The sequence below is a fragment of the Oncorhynchus masou genome, chromosome 5 (assembly GCF_036934945.1).
Source record: "Oncorhynchus masou masou isolate Uvic2021 chromosome 5, UVic_Omas_1.1, whole genome shotgun sequence".
NCBI classification, from domain to species: domain Eukaryota; kingdom Metazoa; phylum Chordata; class Actinopteri; order Salmoniformes; family Salmonidae; genus Oncorhynchus; species Oncorhynchus masou.
In genome coordinates, this window is record NC_088216.1 from 15536889 (window position 1) to 15556192 (window position 19304).

Consider the following 19304-nt stretch of genomic DNA (forward strand, 5'->3'; position numbering starts at 1 on the left):
AGAAAACTTGGTTTTCCATTGCAAAACATTTTTGCTACTATGTGCACTAATCAAGGCAACCCTGGCCCTAAACATGTACCAAGAGAAAGTACCCAAAGAGAAGCAACATGTTTTAAAACATTGATTTATTTAAAACAGATGTTTGTTTTCCACATCCATGTAGTTATTTTTCCTCAATAAGAGACCGACAAGACAGTTAGGATTATGTCCCAAATGGCACCCTATTTACTACATTGTGCAATACTTTTAACCCAAGCCCTAATGGGACCTGCTCTAAAGTAGTGCACTATATAGGGAATAGGGTGCCATTTGGAACACAACCTCGGTCCAGTTGATCATTGGTCCTTCTTTAGGAAGAGTCAAAATTCAAAATAGAGCGGCAACAATTAGAGGCCCCTTCCTCTTGTAGATTTGAACAACAAAAGAAACGGGTCAAACCGAGGGAAGGTATAAGACCCCATTCAAATGCTGCACTGAAGGGTTCAGCCGGAGAAACAGTCCAAAGCCAAAAGGAAGTGTGATGAATTGACATTAAAATCACCGACGCTACACTTCCACTTGCATTGTGACGACTCAAATTATACAGCTTCAAAATAACAAGATAGCTCCTTTGATTAGCAATTCAATGCATCTCATTAACAACGGCAATACCTCCCAATATTATCAAGAGGAGTAGAGCAGACTGATAGTGATGTCTGATTGGATATTTACAGTACAGGGCAGGTGAGGAGCTGGTGGTAACTGACATTGACAGTCTGACATAGACCCATCGTAACACACAACTTGGAGTTCAGTTGTGTGTTTGTGTGTGTGTGTGTGTGTGTGTGCGCGTGTGCGCGTACCACAGTTCAACACAATGCAATCAGAAGGCATCAACTACAATCCATTAAACACTGACAACCCGTTTCACTCCTAGCTTGTCATCAACATAACTGGCTCAGAACAATCTGTTCCCAGCACCAAAACAAACAGTTTAAAAACGTTAAGAAGGACATTCAATGAACCCCTGTAATAAATTGTTTGAGAAGGGAAAGGTGATACCTAGTCAGTTGTACAACAGAATGCATTCAACTGAAATGTCTTCCACATTTAAGTCTACCTCTGTACCCAACCCCTCTGAATCAGAGAGGTACGGGGGGCTGCCTAAATCGAAATCCGAGTTAACTGTCTTGTTCAGGGGCAGAACGACAAGATTTTTACCTTGTCAGCTCGGGGATTCGATCAAGCAACCTTTCAGTTCCTGACCCAACGCTCTAACCACTAGGCTACCTGCCACCCCATGTTTGATTCCTCATTGTAGTTTGTCAATACAAAAGCATTCCCACAGTGGGATTATTAAGGAATTAATGCACTTCCTGTTTGTGAGATTTACAGGAAGTATACTGGTCAGATAGTTTCTATCATAATGGTTACAATACTGTCCAAAACAGACAATCATAGAGGCACCCTTTTCATCAAAGAGTAGCTAGAAGTTAGCACTAACCACAGATACAGGGTCAGATTTGATCTGCATCCCCCTCATGGTTAAGGTTAGGATTAGGAGAAGGTTACTTGATTCTAGATCTGTGGTTAAGGGCTTCTTCAGCCTCAGACGGCAAGCCTCACCTTCCTTCACACAAAATGGCCAACACAGTGGTCCCTCTGCAACAGTGAATTATCTACAATAGAAATAGAATGGCTCGGTCCTCAGTCATTCACCTGTTGGGATTCTCCTGTTTCATTGTTTTAACGATCGAGTTCTCCCTTCATGATGTTTCGCCCACATCCTGCAATTCTCCTCCCCCTTTTGAAGGTTCTGGTTCCATGGCCCCTCCTACTTATGTTTACATCAACACTCGGATGTTACTATAAATAGTGATTTGGACCTTGGTTGATATTTTCTGTTTTACGAGGGTGCTCACGGTCAGGTCAACGTTGATATCTGCAGTGTAAAGATTTGTAAAAAAAACAGGAGTGTCCAGCACCCCCATAATTAAAACCTTCGTTGTAGGATGACGTTGCTATTGCATTTCTAGCCAATAGTCAACGTTATGATTCAGCGTGACTAAGCTGGTCCTAGATCATTGTCCCAACAGGGCGTTGGTCCCAGTCAAGGTTATGATTTGCGGTTGATAATCTGCTCCTAGATCAGTGCCTCTTAACAAATAGAGCACCAGTCAAGCCTACAACTCAGAGGGTGAAAGGTTGGTCCTAGAGCTGTGCATACCAGGCTATGAACACCAGTTACTGAGAGCATCTCGACTCATCCTAGATCAGTTACCCCCCCACACCCAAGGCCTCGGGTCAAGAAAGATTCAGAGTCTAAACTGATCCTGGATCAGGCCAGAAGAGCCTCCCCCTCCTCCACCCAGAGCAGGTCCAGGGCCTCTGCCTGCCTCTGTTCTCGCTGGTGGATCCTGCGGAGGCGGAGGATGTACAGCAGAATGGCCAGCAGGACCACCAGGATACAGGCAAAAAACAGGTAGTGGTTGTAGACGAAGGAGGAACGCAGCCAGTTGGAGTGGCCCTGTTTAAATGACTCTGCCTGGAGGTCCCTGTTAGAGAGATTAGAGAGAGAGAGATGGATTAATAACAGACAGACACAGACGGACAGACACACACAAGAAGTGCCTACTGACCTGAGAGGCAGGAAGCGCGTCTTAAACAGGATGGCTCCCAGGGTCCACTGCACCTCCTTGTCATAGACCAGCTGAGCAGTCTTCAGGCTGGGGTAGTCCTTAGGGAACCTGAAGCCTGAGTGGAGCACCTGGAACATCCAGGCTGACTTAAAACACTGGTACCTGGGCAGGGAGAGAGGTGGTTGATGAGGTGAGGTATGCACAATACGCATTACATTTGTATTACATAGGCATTTCCAGACAGATGGTAGTAGATGAATATCTATTAGACATATTGAGTACAGAGGTAGACTGGGTAACTGGGGTTACAGATTAATATCTACTAGACATATTGAGTACAGAGGTAGACTGGGTAACTGGGGTTACAGATGGTAGTAGATGAATATCTATTAGACATATTGAGTACAGAGGTAGACTGGGTAACTGGGGTTACAGATGGTAGTAGATGAATATCTATTAGACATATTGAGTACAGAGGTAGACTGGGTAACTGGGGTTACAGATGGTAGTAGATGAATATCTACTAGACATAGAGTACAGAGGTAGACTGGGTAACTGGGGTTACAGATGGTAGTAGATGAATATCTACTAGACATATTGAGTACAGAGGTAGACTGGGTAACTGGGGTTACAGATGGTAGTAGATGAATATCTATTAGACATATTGAGTACAGAGGTAGACTGGGTAACTGGGGTTACAGATTAATATCTACTAGACATATTGAGTAGAGGTAGACTGGGTAACTGGGGTTACAGATGGTAGTAGATGAATATGTATTAGACATATTGAGTACAGAGGTAGACTGGGTAACTGGGGTTACAGATTAATATCTACTAGACATATTGAGTACAGCGGTAGACTGGGTAACTGGGGTTACAGATGGTAGTAGATGAATATCTACTAGACATATTGAGTACAGAGGTAGACTGGGTAACTGGGGTTACAGATGGTAGTAGATGAATATCTATTAGACATATTGAGTACAGAGGTAGACTGGGTAACTGGGGTTACAGATTAATATCTACTAGACATATTGAGTACAGAGGTAGACTGGGTAACTGGGGTTACAGATGGTAGTAGATGAATATCTACTAGACATATTGAGTACAGAGGTAGACTGGGTAACTGGGGTTACAGATGGTAGTAGATGAATATCTATTAGACATATTGAGTACAGAGGTAGACTGGGTAACTGGGGTTACAGATGGTAGTAGATGAATATCTATTAGACATATTGAGTACAGAGGTAGACTGGGTAACTGGGGTTACAGATGGTAGTAGATGAATATCTATTAGACATATTGAGTACAGAGGTAGACTGGGTAACTGGGGTTACAGATGGTAGTAGATGAATATCTATTAGACATATTGAGTACAGAGGTAGACTGGGTAACTGGGGTTACAGATGGTAGTAGATGAATATCTATTAGACATATTGAGTACAGAGGTAGACTGGGTAACTGGGGTTACAGATTAATATCTACTAGACATATTGAGTACAGCGGTAGACTGGGTAACTGGGGTTACAGATGGTAGTAGATGAATATCTATTAGACATATTGAGTACAGAGGTAGACTGGGTAACTGGGGTTACAGATGAATATCTACTAGACATATTGAGTACAGAGGTAGACTGGGTAACTGGGGTTACAGATGGTAGTAGATGAATATCTACTAGACATATTGAGTACAGAGGTAGACTGGGTAACTGGGGTTACAGATGGTAGTAGATGAATATCTACTAGACATATTGAGTACAGAGGTAGACTGGGTAACTGGGGTTACAGATGGTACTAGATGAATATCTACTAGACATATTGAGTACAGAGGTAGACTGGGTAACTGGGGTTACAGATGGTAGTAGATGAATATCTATTAGACATATTGAGTACAGCGGTAGACTGGGTAACTGGGGTTACAGATGGTAGTAGATGAATATCTATTAGACATATTGAGTACAGAGGTAGACTGGGTAACTGGGGTTACAGATGGTAGTAGATGAATATCTATTAGACATATTGAGTACAGAGGTAGACTGGGTAACTGGGGTTACAGATGGTAGTAGATGAATATCTATTAGACATATTGAGTACAGCGGTAGACTGGGTAACTGGGGTTACAGATGGTAGTAGATGAATATCTACTAGACATATTGAGTACAGAGGTAGACTAGGTAACTGGGGTTACAGATGGTAGTAGATGAATATCTACTAGACATATTGAGTACAGAGGTAGACTGGGTAACTGGGGTTACAGATGGTAGTAGATGAATATCTACTAGACATATTGAGTACAGAGGTAGCCTGGGTAACTGGGTTGAAGGGTTTCTTACTTCAGTCTGGAGGAGTCTGCTTGTTTAGAGAACAGCTTGCTGTCCAGACGCTTGGTGAGGGTTGACCACTTGGTGGCACAATAGTCCTGCAGACAGACAGGAGAGAACGTAGTTACCTCCTGGAAAGATCTCTTGGCGATATAAGAGCTTAAAAGACAGCCTGTTCCCAGACCTGTTTGTGCTATCGTTCCAACTCCTCGTCATGCCAAACCTGACAAGGAGTGGCGTGACGACACAAACAGACGGGTACCAGGCTAACTTGAAGAGAATGACTAAAGTAATTTTCTTGCCTTTCACAAAACCAATATTTCCCCTTATATTTTTTAGGCAGTGCACAGAAAGGCATCTTCCAAGGATTTTTTTTTTGTTGAAACCAGACTTTAAATAAAATATTAATAATTAAAAATCAAGAACAAGAGGGCTAGGTGAGGAGAAACCTAACCTGCCTACGTAATGACAGAGGAATCCCAGGTCTAGAATATCTGATCATGATAAGTTCTAGAATGATGAGCTGTGGTTACCGTGGCAGCCTTAGAGTACTTAGCGCTGTCGTACGGTCCCCCCATCCTCAGTACATCCTCGGTGCAGTAGAAGAACTCAGAGAAGCCGTAGAACTCTGAGTTGCTGTAGTCGATGGGGGCCTGGTACACCCCCCTGGGGGATCCCATGGTGCCGTTGTGGAGACCCAGGAAAGGCCTGACTGCCCCCTGGCACCGCGCCCAGTCCCCCTGCCCTCTCAGGTGGACCGCACGGCCGTCCCGACGCACCACATCTGATAGGCCGACAGGGAGGCATGGGTCCGCAAGGGGTGTGGCTTCCATCATGCCTGTCTGATCGCCTGTCAGCCTGAAGGACAACCAGGAAGTGACACGAAGGGATAGTCAGTTTATCAATCAATCATTGAGTTCTCAGACTCAAGGTGTTGAGATGAAATTGTAGGAAGGTGATGAATTTAAGAATGTGACCCTCTGTTTATGCAAGTGTGAATGTGTCTGTATATGCGTGTGCCTTTGTGTATGTATGTATGCATGTATGTACAGTGCCTTTGGTAAGTATTCAGACCCCTTGCCTTTTTCCATATTTTGTCACATTAGACTTATTCTAATTTTTTACACTCAGCAATCTACACACAATACCCCATAATGACAAAGTGAAAACAGGGTTTTAGAAATGTTTGCAAATGTATTAAATTTAAAAAAACAGAAATAGTATTCAGAACCTTTGCTATGAGACTCAAAATTGAGCTCAGGTGCATCCTGTTTCCATTGATCATAATCGAGATGTTTCTACAACTTGGAGTCCACCTGTGGTCAATTCAATTGATTGGACATGATTTGGAAAGGCACACACCTGTCTATATAAGGTCCCAGAGTTGACAGTGCATGTCAGAGCAAAAACCAAGACAAGAGATCCAAGGAATTGCCAGCAGAGCTCCGAGAAAGGATTGTGTCGAGTCACAGATCTGTGGAAGGGCACCAAAAAAAATGTCTGCAGCATTGAAGGTCCCCAAAAACACAGTGGCCTCCATCATTCTTAAAATGGAACAAACTTAGAAACACCAAGACTCTTCCTAGAGCTGGCCGCCCCGCCAAACTGAGCCATCAGGGGAGAAAGGCCTTGGTCAGGGAGGTGACCAAGAACTCTAGAGTTCCTCTCTGGAGATGGGAGAACCTTCCAGAAGGACAACCATCTCTGCAGCACTCCACCAATCAGGCCTTTATAGTAGACTGGCTAGACAGAAGTCACTCCTCAGTAGCCCACTGGGAGTTTGCCAAAAGGCACCTAAAGACTCTCAAGACCATGAGAAACAAGATTCTCTGGTCTGATGAAACCAAGATTGAACTTTTCAGCCTGAATGCCAAGTGTCACGTCTGGAGGAAACCCGGCACCATCCCTACGGTGAAGAATGGTGGTGGCAGCATCATGCTGTGGGGATGTTTTTCAGCAGCAGGGACTGGGAGACCAGTCAGGATCAAGGCAAAGATAAACAGAGAAAAGTACAGAGAGATCCTTAATGAAAACCTGCTTTAGAGCACTTAGGACCTCAGACTGAGGCGAAGTTTCACCTTCCAAGAGGACAACGAGTGGCGCAGTGGTCTAAGATACCGCATCTCAGTTCAAGAGGAGTCACTGCAGTACCGGGTTCAAATCCAGGCTGCATCATATCCGGCCGTGATTGGGAGTCCCATAGGGCAGCTTCGTCAGGGTTTGGCCGGGGTCATCATTGTAAATAACAATTTGTTCTTAACTGACTTTGCAGTATTGAACTGACTTGCCGAGTTAAATAATGGTTAAAGAAAAACGACCCTGAGCACACAGTAAAGACAAAGCAGGAGTGGCTTCTGGACAAGTCTCTGAATGTCCTTGAGTGGCCCAGCCAGAGTTCAGACTTGAACCCGATCATCTCTGGAGAGACCTGAAAATAGCTGCGCAACAACGCTCCCCATTCAACCTGACAGAGCTTGAGAGGATCTGCAGAGAAGAATGGGAAAACTCCCAAAATATAGGTGTGCCAAGCTTGTAGAGTCATACCCAAGAAGGCTGTAACTGCTGCCAAAGGTGCTTCAACAAAGTACTGAGTAAAGGGTCTGAATACTTATGTAAATGTGATGTTTTTTATTTTTTACAGTGGTAGAAAAAGTACCCAATTGTCATACTATAAGTGAAGAAGTTAATAGAAAATGACTCAAGTAAAAGTTCAGTCAACTAGTAAAATACTAGAGGAAAAGTCTAAAATTATTTGGGTTTTAAATATACTTCTCAAAAGTAAAAACATAAATCATTTCAGATTCCTTATATTAAGCATACCAGACAAGCACCATTTCTTTCTTTAAGGGTAGCCAGGGGCAGACTCCAACACTCCAACATCATTTACAAATGAAGCATGTGTGTTTAGTGAGTCCGTCAGATAAGAGGCAGTAGGGATGACCAGGGATGTTCTCTTGATAAGTGTGTGAATTGGATCATTTTCTAAATGTAATAAACTTTTGGGTGTCAGGGAAAATGTTTGGAGTAAAAAGTACATTATTTTCTTTAGAAATGTAGTGAAATAAAAGTGTAAGTAGTTTAAAAATATAAAAGTCGAGTAAAGTACAGACACTTTAAAGTACAACTTAAGTAGTTTTTTGGGGTATCTTTACTTAAGTGCTTTACGCCACTGATTTTTTTTAAACGCGTTTGCTTTATCATTATGGGGTGTGTGTAGATTGATGAAGACAACAAAAGCCAAGGGGTCTGAATAGGCACTGTGTGTGTGTGTGTCTACCTGTTCTTGGTGATGGTGGAGTTGACCAGCTGGTCTTCGTAGCGCTGTCGAGCCATGTTCCCCCCGAAGCCCAGGAATGTGGTGACATATACACGGTAGACGTGCTGCGTGTGCTCTGAATCACAGCCCAGGTTAAACTCTGCCAGCAGGCTCTTACCCGACTCCTCCTGTAGAGGGAGACAGAGAACCACATACATGACTTCAACCATAAAATCATGCTCTGGGGTGAAGTTTCCCCTGGGTACCCATCTAGTCAGCTTCCCCTTCCCAATCCTAACCTTAACCCTTAGTGGGGAAAATGATAAACTGGCCCAAGATCAGTAGCAACTTCACCCTACTCCTTGAATAATAGCTTTGTAAAGATCTTGGCGTTATTATTATTTGCGATAAATGGGAGATTCATAAAGGCACCAAATGGAAGAAAACACATGGAAACAGGGAAGGACTACCTGTATGTGTCCAATATGAAATGCTCATGTTCTTTTTTCCGTTACAAAACGTTTCGCTACGGTGTGCCCTAATGAATACGACCCTGGTGTGGAGAATCAGGACAAAGACATTATCTCCAATACATGGTGTGGTTTACTAAACCCTATCATCAGGCCTACCAGTATACACAACAACCAGTCATACCACACAAATACAATGAGAATACGAGTGCTCAGCTGGATCCTTCCTTACCTGTTCAGGTGAACTGAAGTGGACCGCGCTAGGCACCTCATAGGCTATCTGCAGCGAGGCTCCGCCCATGTCCATGATGCCCACTGTACGCCGCCGGCTAATTGGGTGATGGTTCTGTGACCCTGTAGTGACCTCCACCATTGCATCATCTTCTAGGAAAATGGAGAATTGAGTGTCAGGTCAACGATGGGTAACCGGTCAGATGTAGGTACTTAAGTAAAAAGGTATGAATGATCAACCTACATGTTTTACCCAGTCTGATCAAAAATGTCCATATACACAAACCATGGCATCACCCTTTGGCAAACAAGCAATCAGATGCTGTCAAATCTGGTTCATCATCATAATTAGCTAGTCTTTTATTCAGTCTTTTACAATTATCATGTCACACTGCGCAATGTTACCAAATAAAAATATTGATCATCCTGGACAGATTTGACAACTTGCTTCAGTTCTGTATTTGATCTGTGCATGTGAGTGAAGTGAGTCAGTGAAAACTGAAAGGGAGAACTGGGATGAAAGTAACGCTGTTTTTTTCCCTAATTACTCAGAGATCGACAGAGTGAGAGACACCATATTTTATGACACACAACTTATACATGTCCTCTACCATTAGCAACTGTAATAGCACTTCGAGGGTAAATGAGTTGAAATTAAATAGACAGAACACAGAACTACGGCAACGTTACTTTTGTACCTGCCAACAGGGAGGGAGGAACACCGCTTTGGGACGGAAATAACAGCTGGCGAGAAGCGCACAATGTCTACAGTATCTCCATGTTCCTAGTTTGTCACGTTACTTTCAACAATGTCTACAGTATCTCCATGTTCCTAGTTTGTCACGTTACTTTCAACAATATCTACAGTATCTCCATGTTCCTAGTTTGCCACGTTACTTTCAACAATATCTACAGTATCTCCATGTTCCTAGTTTGCCACGTTACTTTCAACAAATGTACCATCCGACATCATTTCATGTTTGTGTCGATTTGAATAATTAATGCTATAGGTTCGTCATTTCTGAAAATTCACCAACCACAATACTACAAATGGGACTAAAATGGATCACATAATAGCTATATTAACCATCATTTTCTCATCTCACTTTAATGGTACGTAGTAGGAGATGTTCACAATAATCACTGGCTATTCATGATTAGCTCTACCAATCAGGTGCGCTGCAGCGGTCCTGGTCAGGCGCGCGTCTCGTGTCTTGATAGAATAAACCACTTCTTTCTCTTCACAAAACAGCAAAATCATCCTGCTCATCACATTTCCACGGCTTGACAGAAGGTAACTGACCACCAGAATATATATAAGATATATATTTTTAACCACTAACCTGCCGATAAAAGTTTGTGAAAAGCTGATCTGTCAAGTCAATTTATTAAGGCAGAATTGTAATGATGTCATATCATTTGCAAACATTCCGTCACGTTAATGTTTTGCTGACATTATAAAATCAATATGAACGAGAGGGAGATGAGACAATGGCCCGTGCTTAGAAGTGGAGTTGATCTTATTCCAGGTCATCAGTTTACGTTGTGTTACTTTGGTCCCACCCTTCTCTCCTGTAACTTCTCCCAGGCGTACACACAAGACGAGCTAGCATGATACTTGGAACCTGTGATGTCATTTAGTCACTAGATTGGTGGAGAAAAATGAATGTTTGGAACCTTAAAACCCCTAAACAACTCCACAGCCGGAAAACACTTCCGGGTCGGTATTTTGAAACGTCACTCAAAACCACTTTTTGTTCATAACTCGGGAAACATGTTCGGACCGGGCTGTTTTTTTTGCGGAGTTCCTCCTCTGCATTGGGAACCTGCGGACTTCACCGCGTCATTCTAGCTTCTGTGTTATCTGAGCAAATGGGTGCCTTCCTTTCGCCCTGGCTCTCCCCCTATGCATCTTAGACATACTTTTCACATACAAACTTTATACGTCTGAACTCAGAATCAAATAGGCTTATCCAAAATAACATGGTCACTGTGGTAGGTTTATTTTGATTGATAAATGGCCATCAGGTTGTCTGATTTCAGATGTGTCCATGTAAACAGGACGATCAGGAAAACCGTTCTTCTTGCAGCGCATGGAGGCTAAACGTTTAGATCAAACTATTATATTAATCTGAACATTCACAATAATCCTGTTGTGTGCATACTCCGTGCCGGCCGCGTTCCTATTGGTCAGTCACCGGGATCGGCTCGTAACACCAGCCACACTATACGATAAAGGCAAATCAATTCTGACACTGCTGGAACTTTGTCAGAGCCTACGACTGCACGTGGCGTTACTTACTAGACCCGGTCGCACTGACTGAGCCAAGACGGACGATAATCGTTTACAACCTAAGAATTTGCCCACGACGTGGCCATTTTGTTTGGGACGGCAAAATCGTGTCATAACATGGCTCAAAATGGTCGTTTGCGAAGGCCTTAACCTCGCCTTGAGACATGGGTATAGCCGCCATGTACGGCATCTAACGCCCTATAAAATGGTGGCTAACGACATGTTTCAGGCCTACAGCTAAGCCATAACTCTATACAAAATCCAGCCTCATCCTTTGCAGTGGACAAACAAGCGGTATCATCAACGCCATAACCTCACAAGCCATAACCTCACACTCACCGTACTCGGCATGGTCAAAGCGTCCCAACACAAAGTTAATACCAATCCATGCATACACACCTGCGGGCAGAAAGGCAGTGTTAACATTAACGCCACAAAGCACACAGAGGACAGGTGCAGTATATTAGTTCAATTACACCATTTGGTCTTTTCGCACCAGTATATACACATTCAGCAGGCACTTTTATCCAAAGCCACTTAGTGGTGCATGCATACAGTTTATGTTTGGGTGATCCCAGGAACCGACCAGTGTCTAGGTATAACTGTACCATATTCCCATCAGGCCCACAGCTCTCTGTCTCACCTTCCTGTTTCCCAGAGATCACCTCTGCATGGGAGCTGGAGAACAGGAAGTCAAACTCCACTGGAACATCTCTTACCAGGTCCTCCAGGATAGCAGCCTGCTGACTGGGGGGGGGGGACATGGGGAGAAATAAACACTTTTTAAACCGCTGTTAGAGATGTTGAAATCAATGCTCTAAACCTCCCACAGATCTCTAGGGGGGGATCCTGTGCTTGACCCCCTGCTGACCCTTGAACCCTGACAAAGTGGAGGTGGAGGGCTGAGGCCTACCTCTCAGGCAGCAGCCTCATGCCAGCAGTACAGAGGATATAGAGAGGAGTCTCCTTGTGTTTCTTCCTGGGGACATGGGTGGCAGCGAAGGAAAGGAGGGGGTGGAGGTAGTCACTGGCCTTGGCTGGGCTCAGCGCCATGGTGGAAATACCTAGAGAGAAAAGCGGGAGAAAAGCGAGAGAGAGAGAGAAGCGAGAGAGAGAGAAAAGCGAGAGAGAGAGAGAGAGAGAAAAGAGAGAGGTCAGCGATAGCTGAGTTGAGGACGAGGCAGTGGCCTTGGCTGGGGTGTAACAGGGCAGATTCACCATTTCTCTGTCAATTCTACAGTTCATTTAGTGGGAACAAAGCAGCTGCTAGCGGCTTAGCAATTGTGGTCCCACTCAGTCCCGGTCCCAGTGTGTTCAGGTATCAGGCCAATAGGGGGTAATGGAAAGAATGTTGAGATAAGGAGCAGGTTGAGGACATGTGGCCTGACAACATGGGAAAACAGGTAGAAACCCTCCACACTGTATGACAACTAACTTCTTCTGGGGTGCCACACCCCTACATGGTGAACATGTAGGAACTCCCAAAACAAAAAGTAAAGACATGAGTAAATGAGGGGACACAAAGTATACTGAAAGCAGGTGCTTCCACCCAAGTGTGGTTCCTGAGTTAATTAAGCAATTAACAACCCATCATGCTTAGGGTCATGTAGAAAAACACTGAGTTGCTCATTATTTTGGCGACCATGGCTAGAAAAAGAGGATCTCAGGGACATAGAAAAAGGGGTCCAAAAGGAGCTTAGTGCGTTTAAAGTGTGTGTGTGTTCAGATCTCAACCCAATTGAACACTTATGGGAGATTCTTGGGCTGCACCTGAGACAGCATTTTCCACCACCACCCAAAACATCAAATGAATTAATTTCTAATGGAAGATCTAGAAAAGTTCGACACAGATTGTAGAATCTGTTCTGGCAGTTGTAACGGCTCAAAGCCCTACTAAGACACTTTCTGTTGGCGCTTCCTGTATTTTGGCAGTTACCGGTAACTAGCTACTGTATGCTACCTCTCCCTGTACCAGAGGTAAAGAGGTAGAGGGGCATCTGACAGAGGAAAGACAAATCGTTTCTGCTGTGATGTGGCAACGGCATTGGCGAGGATAACATCCTTTTCTCCTGGTCATTCAACAGTTCCGTTGTTCTCTGCTGTTGTTACTGTACCCCCCCCCCCCCACTCTTTCCTCACCAGGTTTGATCTTCTTGACCACAGGGTGGCGGTCGTGGTCCCTCATCTGCCTGATGTCCAGCAGGGTGTGGAGGTTTCCATGGTGGGGGGGCCAGTAGTACACATACACCCTGGAGCCGCTGCTGCCGCAGTCCACCACGATCCCGTAGTTTAGAGCTGCGTTGGTGACATCAGTAGCCTCCATGGTCTCCACAGATGAGAGGTATCTAGGGGTGATAGCGGGAGATGGAGGGAGAAACATGTTAGACACCATACACTATGAATGCAGAGTCTGGGTTGACTTAGTAGTAGTGCAGTGCAAACACTTTGCCTGGTGTGTGTGTGTCTGTTTGTCTCTCGCTCTCTCTTTGTCATTCTGTCTGTCCGTTCATCTGACGTCTCACTCACTTGTTGACGTGTCCCCTGTGGCGCTGGGGCCCCCAGAGCTCAGTCTGGTAGACCCCCAGGAAAACCAGGGCAGAGCAGGTGAGGAACACCAGGAAGAAGGCCCTTTGCCTGGGCACACAACCCAGAGACAGCAAGGACACACTGCAGTACCAGGAGGCTGGCAGGCATGAGAAAGTGATCCTGGAGGAGGAGGTTTTCATTACTTTCATAGATATGGCCTACTACAACATAACGCATGGACAGTTATTGCATTGCTAGTTCTGTATAACATAACACTATGGTAACATTTCAAACAATCATAAACATTAGACCTCTTCACCTAAACACATGCTGAAGTTCACATCCTGCCATCACGTGAACACAGCAGTCCAGTTAGTGTGTGTTGCCTCATGGTCCTCCTGAAGAACAACCAGTTTGTGGTCCAGACGTTGTCCTTTGAGAACACTATTATACCAGTGTGCCGATTCACTTTTTGTTCTATTTTTCTTTATCCTCCCTGATCCACCACCCCTGGTCCAGCTCTCCAGACACACCACCCCCGGTCCAGCTCTCCAGACACACCACCCCCGGTCCAGCTCTCCAGACACACCACCCCCGGTCCAGCTCTCCAGACACACCACCCCCGGTCCAGCTCTCCAGACACACCACCCCCGGTCCAGCTCTCCAGACACACCACCCCCGGTCCAGCTCCCCAGACACACCACCCCCGGTCCAGCTCCCCAGACACACCACCCCCGGTCCAGCTCCCCAGACACACCAGTCCAGCTCCACAGACACACCCCCGGTCCAGCTCTCCAGACACACCACCCCGGTCCAGCTCTCCAGACACACCACCCCGGGTCCAGACACACCACCCCGGTCCAGCTCTCCAGACACACCACCCCGGTCCAGCTCTCCAGACACACCACCCCGGTCCAGCTCTCCAGACACACCACGCCCGGTCCAGCTCTCCAGACACACCACCCCCGGTCCAGCTCTCCAGACACACCACCCCGGTCCAGCTCTCCAGACACACCACCCCGGTCCAGCTCTCCAGACACACCACCCCCGGTCCAGCTCTCCAGACACACCACCCCGGTCCAGCTCTCCAGACACACCACCCCGGTCCAGCTCTCCAGACACACCACCCCCGGTCCACACACCACCCCGGTCCAGCTCTCCAGACACACCACCCCGGTCCAGCTCTCCAGACACACCACCCCCGGTCCAGCTCTCCAGACACACCACCCCGGTCCAGCTCTCCAGACACACCACCCCGGTCCAGCTCTCCAGACACACCACCCCCGGTCCCTCTCCAGACACACCACCCCGGTCCAGCTCTCCAGACACACCACCCCCGGTCCAGCTCTCCAGACACACCACCCCCGGTCCAGCTCTCCAGTCCACACACCACCCCGGTCCAGCTCTCCAGACACACCACCCCGGTCCAGCTCTCCAGACACACCACCCCCGGTCCAGCTCTCCAGACACACCACCCCGGTCCAGCTCTCCAGACACACCACCCCGGTCCAGCTCTCCAGACACACCACCCCCGGTCCAGCTCTCCAGACACACCACCCCCGGTCCAGCTCTCCAGACACACCACCCCCGGTCCAGCTCTCCAGACACACCACCCCGGTCCAGCTCTCCAGACACACCACCCCCGGTCCAGCTCTCCAGACACACCACCCCCGGTCCCCTCCAGACACACCACCCCGGTCCAGCTCTCCAGACACACCACCCCCGGTCCAGCTCTCCAGACACACCACCCCCGGTCCAGCTCTCTAGACACACCACCCCCGGTCCAGCTCTAGACACACCACCCCTGGTCCAGCTCTAGACACACCACCCCTGGTCCACCACACCCCCTGGTCCAGCTCTAGACACACCACCCCTGGTCCAGCTCACCACCCCTGGTCCAGCTCTAGACACACCACCCCTGGTCCAGCTCTAGACACACCACCCCTGGTCCAGCTCTAGACACACCACCCCTGGTCCAGCTAGACACACCACCCCTCCAGCCTAGACACACCACCCCTGGTCCAGCTCTAGACACACCACCCCTGGTCCAGACACACCACCCCCGGTCCAGCTCTAGACACACCACCCCTGGTCCAGCTCTAGACACACCACCCCTGGTCCAGCTCTCTAGACACACCACCCCTGGTCCAGCTCTAGACACACCACCCCTGGTCCAGCTCTCTAGACACACCACCCCTGGTCCAGCTCTAGACACACCACCCCTGGTCCAGCTCTAGACACACCACCCCTGGTCCAGCTCTCTAGACACACCACCCCTGGTCCAGCTCTCTAGACACACCACCCCTGGTCCAGCTCTAGACACACCACCCCTGGTCCAGACACACCACCCCTGGTCCAGCTCTAGACACACCACCCCTGGTCCAGCTCTAGACACACCACCCCTGGTCCAGCTCTCCAGACACACCACCCCTGGTCCAGCTCTCTAGACACACCACTGGTCCCTGGTCCAGCTCTAGACACACCACCCCGGTCCCTCTAGACACACCACCCCGGTCCAGCTCTAGACACACCACCCCTGGTCCAGCTCTAGACACACCACCCCTGGTCCAGCTCCTAGACACACCACCCCTGGTCCAGCTCTCTCCAGACACACCACCCCATGTCCAGCTCTAGACACACCACCCCTGGTCCAGCTCTAGACACACCACCCCTGGTCCAGCTCTAGACACACCACCCCTGGTCCAGCTCTAGACACACCACCCCTGGTCCAGCTCTAGACACACCACCCCTGGTCCAGCTCTAGACACACCACCCCTGGTCCAGCTCTAGACACACCACCCCTGGTCCAGCTCTAGACACACCACCCCTGGTCCAGCTCTAGACACACCACCCCTGGTCCAGCTCTAGACACACCACCCCTGGTCCAGCTCTAGACACACCACCCCTGGTCCAGCTCTAGACACACCACCCCTGGTCCAGCTCTAGACACACCACCCCTGGTCCAGCTCTCTAGACACACCACCCCTGGTCCAGCTCTAGACACACCACCCCTGGTCCAGCTCTAGACACACCACCCCTGGTCCAGCTCTAGACACACCACCCCTGGTCCAGCTCTAGACACACCACCCCTGGTCCAGCTCTCTAGACACACCACCCCTGGTCCAGCTCTAGACACACCACCCCTGGTCCAGCTCTCTAGACACACCACCCCTGGTCCAGCTCTAGACACACCACCCCTGGTCCAGCTCTAGACACACCACCCCTGGTCCAGCTCTAGACACACCACCCCTGGTCCAGCTCTAGACACACCACCCCTGGTCCAGCTCTAGACACACCACCCCTGGTCCAGCTCTAGACACACCACCCCTGGTCCAGCTCTCTAGACACACCACCCCATGTCCAGCTCTAGACACACCACCCCTGGTCCAGCTCTAGACACACCACCCCTGGTCCAGCTCTAGACACACCACCCCTGGTCCAGCTCTAGCCACACCACCCCTGGTCCAGCTCTAGACACACCACCCCTGGTCCAGCTCTAGACACACCACCCCTGGTCCAGCTCTAGACACACCACCCCTGGTCCAGCTCTAGACATATCTCTGTATTTCAATGGATGGTTATCCTACGCGGCTGGAGATTCAAGCTTGATTGGCTAATAATACAACCCACAAATAAAGAGTGTGTGTTACCTTGCCATATGTCCAAGCAGCAAGACCTAGCAGCAGAGTTATCTGGCTGTCACCTCCTCATGGTTGGGAACGTACTACGTGGACCCAGGTGTTGCTTTCCCCTGGTGATCTGGAGAGAAGGACAGAGATAGTCACGCCGGAAGAAAAGTCTGTCACCACGTATCCCTTCAAGTTAGTTGTGGACATGAAACATAGGTAGCTAGGCCTATCATTCGTAAATCACAGAGGCACCAAGGAACAGCCAACTAGCTAGATGTGTTGAGTTCAAAGCAGTGTCAACAGGAATAGATACAGTACATGCATGTGCAATAGAAACGCACCCTCCTACCTCTGCCCAGACTGGTCTCATAGACTAGACATAACATAGTAAACGAAAATCTGGGCAACTCAAATTAGTATATGTTACGTTTGGTAGGGTTACATAAGGAAAAAAATGAAAAGAGTGTGGTTGGTCAGGGTGGGCGTAGAACGTGAACTTCTAGCAACCCAAAGGTTGTGCGTTTGAATCTCATCACGGACAACTTCAGCCTCTATGAATACGAGAAGTAAACTCCTTTCCTGACGTTAACATGTAGGCTCACTTTTTGTGAACAGTCCCATCAAAGTCAGAATGTTGAAAAAAATTAAGTTGAATGTACATTACCTGTTGTCTGCTGATTTATCCTTATGTAGAAGGTAATCTGAGGCTAAATATGTACAAAGTAGTGTTATTAAAACTAGACTCTCCGTACGCTGGTCTGTATATCAGTTTGTATTTTCAATGCAGACGCAATTCGCACGCAACTTGCACAAAATGTCAACAATGGCCAAATGTCAAGCACAGACCGAATGTTGTCCCGCGCAATCAGCTGGCAAATTTCACAAGCACTTCCAGCTGATTGTGAGGGAATGTGCTTTGGTCTATGTTTGGTTACATTCGGCTATAAAAATGTTGTGCATCACATGACATGCGTCAGGAGATGGACAATACACATGACAGAACCTACCAGTGCCGCAAAAACAATTGCATTTTATTTAACAATACTTTACTGTGTGCATTTGATCACCACTACTTTCCGACAAAAGGACAACCTGTAAAGTAACCTCAAATACATGTTTTAATCAACATTCTGGCCTGTAGAGACTATGGAGTCTTTTTTACAGCGACTTCTTTCAAACGGAATATCCATGGAGAAACCAGGGCAACAGTTTGATGTTTAGGCAACCTTGCAAGTACTTACTACCATTAGCTACTTTGCATGTTAGCTAACCCTTCCACTTACCATTTAACTTTACGCCTAACTTCGAGCCTAGCTAACGTTAGCCACCTAGCTAACGAATTGCAATTCGTAACATATAATACGAAATGGATGATGGGCATCCACACATTAATACATCCCCCCCACATGTTACGTCTACCCCTGAGTCCAGGTTGCTCTGCCAACGAGTTAATATATAATTTAAACAGTGTTTTACGTTATGTAAGATGTATTACTTGCCAGTAAATTGTTAGCTCTACAAGCTAAACTAATCTCAATTCACCCACTGACTGCAATTTAACAAATAATGAATATGTGGCCTGTGCAGAGAATTTGTATTAACATAGCGATTTGGATTGACTAAAACTAGAACAACAATACTGATAACTAACCGGCTTCCGGTGAATGTTACAGCTGTAGCCAGGTGGCGAGACATAGTCATACATTGTGACATTGTCACCGTTCCAAACTCACTTTGATACAAATTAACGCTGGCCGTCACGTCATACCAGTCGTTTTAATCACGGTGGATCCTACCCCTGAGTCACAGATTAACGACAAAAATCAATTTTCTTCGAACGAGATTAATCTTTATCCAGCAAAATAAAATAAAAAGCTTTAAATCCATCAGATGACGTGGCTTCCGGTAGCCGACGTGGACACGTCACGGAACACGTCGCTGTCCAATGGGCTGAATAATG

The 19304-nt window shown here is 47.1% G+C and overlaps 1 protein-coding gene across 3 annotated transcripts; it reads right to left on the reverse strand.

Moving 5' to 3' along the window:
* Positions 1-108: 108 nt before the first annotated feature.
* Positions 109-19262, reverse strand: LOC135534204 (ectonucleoside triphosphate diphosphohydrolase 7-like). Of its 3 annotated transcripts, none has more exons than XM_064961309.1 (13): positions 19078-19262; positions 17366-17474; positions 13716-13895; positions 13329-13534; positions 12103-12253; positions 11833-11936; positions 11529-11588; positions 8898-9046; positions 8217-8383; positions 5473-5797; positions 4952-5037; positions 2619-2780; positions 109-2534 (listed from the first exon to the last, which is right to left on the reverse strand). In XM_064961309.1, exons 2-13 carry the CDS (start codon positions 17371-17373, stop codon positions 2318-2320), a joined length of 1815 nt encoding a protein of 604 aa, XP_064817381.1. In that variant the 5' UTR covers positions 17374-17474; positions 19078-19262; the 3' UTR covers positions 109-2317. The 3 variants fall into 3 exon arrangements, with proteins under 3 accessions (XP_064817381.1, XP_064817370.1, XP_064817374.1); XM_064961298.1 differs by having other exon boundaries at positions 8898-9049; XM_064961302.1 differs by having other exon boundaries at positions 8898-9049; positions 18996-19262.
* Between the last annotated feature and the right edge of the window lie 42 nt (positions 19263-19304).

Bases quoted from the DNA above. Each gene is read 5' to 3' on its own strand.
- LOC135534204 (XM_064961298.1), bottom strand. The intron at 11,937-12,102 runs GTAGGCCTCAGC...CCCCCCCCCCAG, and splicing joins ATGAGGCTGCTGCCTGAGAG to TCAGCAGGCTGCTATCCTGG. The intron at 9,050-11,528 runs GTGAGTGTGAGG...CCATTTTCCTAG, and splicing joins CTTTGACCATGCCGAGTACG to AAGATGATGCAATGGTGGAG.